This window comes from Ylistrum balloti, unplaced genomic scaffold (assembly GCF_031769215.1).
Source record: "Ylistrum balloti isolate Yb309-2 unplaced genomic scaffold, AGI_CSIRO_Ybal_v1 Utg370846, whole genome shotgun sequence".
Taxonomy (NCBI): Eukaryota; Metazoa; Mollusca; class Bivalvia; order Pectinida; family Pectinidae; genus Ylistrum; species Ylistrum balloti.
The window spans coordinates 179113-184611 of record NW_026782487.1 but is presented as its reverse complement, the minus strand read 5'-3'; the positions used below and the strand labels follow the sequence as shown (position 1 = coordinate 184611).

At 37.5% G+C, this 5499-nt stretch overlaps 1 protein-coding gene across 1 annotated transcript; it reads right to left on the bottom strand.

The window, feature by feature from the left end:
- Positions 1 to 3966: 3966 nt before the first annotated feature.
- Positions 3967 to 4977, bottom strand: LOC132559055 (alpha-(1,3)-fucosyltransferase C-like). Its single transcript, XM_060223661.1, has one exon. It carries the CDS (start codon positions 4975 to 4977, stop codon positions 3967 to 3969), a length of 1011 nt encoding a protein of 336 aa, XP_060079644.1.
- Between the last annotated feature and the right edge of the window lie 522 nt (positions 4978 to 5499).

Below are 5499 nucleotides of genomic sequence, written 5' to 3'. Positions count from 1 at the left end.
AATTTTTAAGTGCTATTTCAGGGGAGTGTATTGGGGTGCTATAAATGCCACATGGTTTGTATTAAATCGGGTCGTGGGCTAAATTCCATTGTTCATGAAAGAGGCACTTTCAGCTCTGACGTATCCTAAAAATGAAAAATAATTTTGGAGGAAAATATGCCAATCCCGAATGCTTCATCATACCAATGATTGTACAAAAGACACACAAGTGAACAGCACATGTTGATAATTTGCTTTTTTTCGTCGATTGTAGCATTATTATCAGGCCACGTAATGATACTTTACATCTTCTTATTTTGATCAAACGACTCTAATAATTGATAAAAAAAAAACTCATTTAATGGTTTATTGCAACATCGTTTAAATTCAAATCTTCCAAATCAAGTTGTTTATCTGGGAATTCCTCTAATCAGACGGTTTATTCGACATTAACTTCACATACGACATCAGCAACCTTCAGGAGATCTCGTAAAATAAAAAGTAGATCCTTCTACGAGGTATACCCCTTGTTCCGCATCAAACGAACTACTATTACTTTTGAAGGAAGATAACCCTGGACGACATACACAATCAAAGTCTTTGTCATCCCAACAATCCAAATAAGTAATGTTCCAAAATGAGAGCAAATTAAAACAACAACGGAATCACTAGGCATACTAACGAGCATCAACCGCGTTCAGCTGTTTTGAAGGAAGATAACCCTGGACGACATACACAATCAAAGTCTTTGTCATCCCAACAATCCAAATAAGTAATGTTCCGAAATGAGAGCAAGTTAAAACAACGGAATCACTAGGCATACTAACGAGCATCAACCGCGTTCAACTGTATATCACATACAGAATACTCGTTATTACTTACGCGTATAGTAAATTGTTAAAAAGTTCAAAGTCAAAAAGGCTAACATTTGAAAAAACAAATATAAAAATGGGAAATGTTGATGATAACCAATAATTCTTTTATGGAGACTTAATCTACCAGAACTATAGATCTGTCTCATTTCCTGAAAGGTGCAATTGGGATAAAGCTCCTCTGTAACTAACTTGGAAGTCTTTCATCTCCGGATTCGACAAGTATAATATCAGACCTATTGGTCTTTCGGTTATTCAGAAAACGTCGTTTTAAGATTTCGATACATGCACAATGTCAACACCCTGGGCATTTTGGTTATTGAGAAGTCGATTAAGCATTTTAATACATTTGACAAATGTAACCTTGAAATGGGTAAAGGTCATTCATACTAACAAACGTAATTGCCCTTTATCACATCATGCTACAGGCCAACTTTGAGCACACTGGGATATTGGATATTGAGAAGAAATAATTTGAATGGAAAGTTGATGCACCTCGCACGACGACAGCCTTCGGGTCGGATGACCTCAAACAGGATTTCTGATAAAAATGATTTGTTTTGATCGTTCCATAATTTGAGATATGGACCGATGGAGTGTCGATGAACAACAGTGATATTAAAATGACAGATTTTGGATGCATATTTATCATTTGCTGTTTTCTTCAGAAATCACGAAAAGAGTGCTGTGCATCCCTAACTCTAACCCTATAAAACTAAGTTACAGAATGCTGACAGTCAAGTGGTTAATATTTTCAATGGTGATAGAATGTACAAAACACAATATAATCGATATATATTTGTTTGTTGTCCGTCAGAAAGAACAAAAACTAGCTAGGTCGTTTTGGTTGAATCAAAGATCGTTTTCTGGTAATTGCCTTTTATTTAGATAACGAATATTTGCCTTGGACATGGCAACAATATTATATATATATTGATTATTAACCAAGAGATGACTTCTTCAAAACACCTATAGAAACATATACTAACGGAAAAAAGAAACTGTGCACCGGAGAAACGTTTATGAAATCTATAATTCTTATAATATTAGGTTAAAAGTTTGCATGTTGCTTTATAGATTTCATTACAACAAAATCAATATGGATTTTCAAATTGATTTGAGTAACAATTCATTTCACAGGGGTTCAAATCCTTATGGGGTCAAAACCGAGTTCTCAATGTCAATATCGAGTGTGTCCACCGTTTGCGTCAATGTAAGCTTGGCAACGACGTCTCATGGAGCGAACTAATGTGCCGAAGAAGTGCCGGGAAATATTGTTCCACAATCTGATCAAGTCTTGGCCGAGTTGATTTAACGTCATTGGCTGATTAGGCAGCTGACGTAGACGACGTTCCATCTCGTCCCACACATGCTCGATTGGTGCCAAATCTGGCGAGACGGCTGGCCATGGAAGAACATTGATGTTCTGTCGGTTTAAGTAGTCGGTAACAACACGAGCAACATGCGGACGGACATTGTCTTGCTGTAACATCACTTGACGTTGTTGGGCACGTATGAAGGGCACAACATGTTGTCGAATGATAGCATCTCTGTATTGAATCCCGGTCAAATTACCTTGGACTAACACAAGAGGAGTTCTGCGATGGGTAGTGATCCCTCCCCAGACCATAACACTGCCACCACCAAAAGAACGTCGTTCTACGACACAGGCATCTTGGAATCGTTCTCCAACACGGCGATACACTCTGTTACGGCCGTCACTGCTGTCTAAGTGAAATCTCGACTCGTCCGTGAATAAAATACCCGTCCATTCACGTTGGGTGTATCGGATATGCCTACGGCACCACGCTAATCTTGCTTGGCGATGACGTTGCTGCAATACAGGACGTATGGCGGGGCGTCGCGGCCGGATTCCGTGTTCTCTCAATCGGTTACGGACGGTTCTTGGGTGGATATTTCTTAGTCCAGGAATGTTCCTAGACGTTAAACTGGCCGTTTGGAAACGATTCCGTAGATGCGTTAACCGTATGTAATTGTCCTGTGGATGTGACGTCACACGCGAACGTCTTGAACGCGGTCTATTCCGAGTGATTCCATATTGCCGATAACGTCTTGCTAAAGACTGTATGGTATTCCTATGGACATTGAAACGCTGTGCGATGTCATTTTGGGTCATTCCTGCCTCAAGCATGCCGATTATCCGCAAACGCTCATTTTCCGTCAACCGTGGCATTATCAGAAATCGCTTTTTCTTGAAACTAGGATGTTTTTTGGTTCATATGGTACCCACAGAGGGATATTGACACAAAAATAACGATAGGTATTCACTGACACGTGTACTGCCTTCCAATAAGGTGTTGATCATATTGCCCTGGTAGGTCGCAAAATGCACGTGCGGTAGGTGACCTAATCACGTGATAGCGTGTGGTATGACACGATAAATATGCCCATGAAATTTTATTGAGAAACGTTCGGTAGTTTCCGAGATAAATAATTTTAGTAATGCACAGTTTCTTTTTTCCGTTAGTATATATAAACAAATGAAAAGTGATATAGCGATATACCAAACACAAACAAAATCGATCCTAATATGTTACCCATAAGCAAGCGTATCACAGGCAAATAACAAAAATTTATTGCTGAAACAAACTCATAATCGCCTGAGAAATGTAAATGCTTGATCGCAGACTGGGGAGGTGAGTGAATGTAAATTGATCACCGTGAGAAAATCTCTTTGTTTTGATCACGTGATATCTAGTTTGATTGACTCATTATGTCATTAGTTTAACTGGTAAAAAACTCACTTCATTGTGATTATTTGATATACAAATAATACGAATCAAAATTGAAACACGTGTATAATTTAATTGATCCAATGCAAAACACAATAATATTGATGTATGGTATAGATTTATTAATCTTCGATAAATGCTCTTTATGTGTCTATCAAGACAAGTTTATTAAAAGATGGACGGACACAACGCAAAACAATAATAATCTGGTTCCCGGTAAGGGACTACTTACATTCCGGAAAAATATATAAAAAAAAAAAACCAAAACACCGACGTTTTGCATTGACAGAAGTTGTTTTTATACATTTCGATGCACAATAAACACCTTTCAATACGAGCTGAAAACTGAAATAAAATAGTATTTACAATAACTTGAGATCTTTTGGTTGGCTACAAATCGGCACAAGATCTGATCCAGACAGCCAGTGCCCGATGTTGCCATAGAGACGCTGGTACGAAGATGCGTTGTGTACACGACGACAGAGTTCACAGAAAGGATGTTCATGTCCATCATCCATGTAATATCTATTTTTGTATTGGAAAAAAGTAGAAAATAATTCTTCATTTGTTGCCACAGAAACAAGATGTCGGGAAAATGTAACTGGGGATGTAAAACCTGACGTATCTATAAAAGAACCGACAGGGCCGTACATTTCATAGTTAACATGGCCCCTCACAACTGGTATGACATTAGATAATTTATAAATTTTGAAAAACTTTTCTGTCACATAATCACGACAAAGATTACTTTCTAATGAGAGATAAAAGTTGTATGCATTATCAAGACGTTCTAAACAGCTTGCGTCACTTCCTTGTCGGTCGCAGATGTGTGAACCACATTTACCATATATGTCTATGTCTATATACTTCTGTAATAGTCTCCCAAACTCTTCACGTTTACTCTGGGTGTGACAGTTACTTACAAACCAAGCTGCTGTTTTCTTATTCCTCGGCTTAATTTTTTTCTGAATCCGATTATTGGACGTTGAATTTCGGAATATTCCGTACGGATACAGAATATCTGAATCACGTCTGTATGTCATCGTCCAGTTGAATACATTGTACCAGTTGTTAAATGAAAGCTTGTGATTCACTGGCGGCTCCAAGCTAAAAAATACCCAGATTTGGCCTCGAGGTTTCTCTGGAGCTCGCGTTAACCATAGGTTTGGAGAATGGAATATCACAACATCAGCGTTCGCCAGAATATACTCTCCTTCTGTTATTTCACATTTCTGTTGGCAGTTCTGGAATGAATATGGGCTAACCCACACCGGCTTTTTCCAGAAATGTATGATTTTGGCTCCTGGATCTTTAGGGTGATATTTGATCTCGGGGAGATTGATATCAATACTATGCAGAAACCATATGGACATCAGACCAAGCACAAGAAAATACCATTTGTATGGACCAAACCGGAATCTGGGAAAAAAGAGAAATCATTGTTATCGGTATTGTTTACCTTAGTTAATGAAATCACATATTTTTTATCAAAAAGGGAAAAACTAAAAGGGCGTAACGTTATAATTACCGATAAAGAGAAATTGAACTGAACCTAATCACATTATAATTTTAACCTAGGCTTATATATAGTAGATGTACAATGTATACTCTGATATTTCATCTATGAATAATGCAAATAAAAAGAAAGACATGACAAATGTGTTAGTGTTGATTTTCGTATCGTTATATTGATTCTTATTCTTCAATTTCCTTTGCAATACTGTGATGCAGCGTACGCTTTTTTCTGTAATTAAATTAAATGCAACATTAGAATATTAGCATAGTCAATATATTTAATTCCAAATTTATATATTTCCCTATTCTATTCTTTACTTTATATTAGAGAAATGTATACTCTGGTTTCAGTGCATAAGCCGTGGTTCGTCACAATCAGC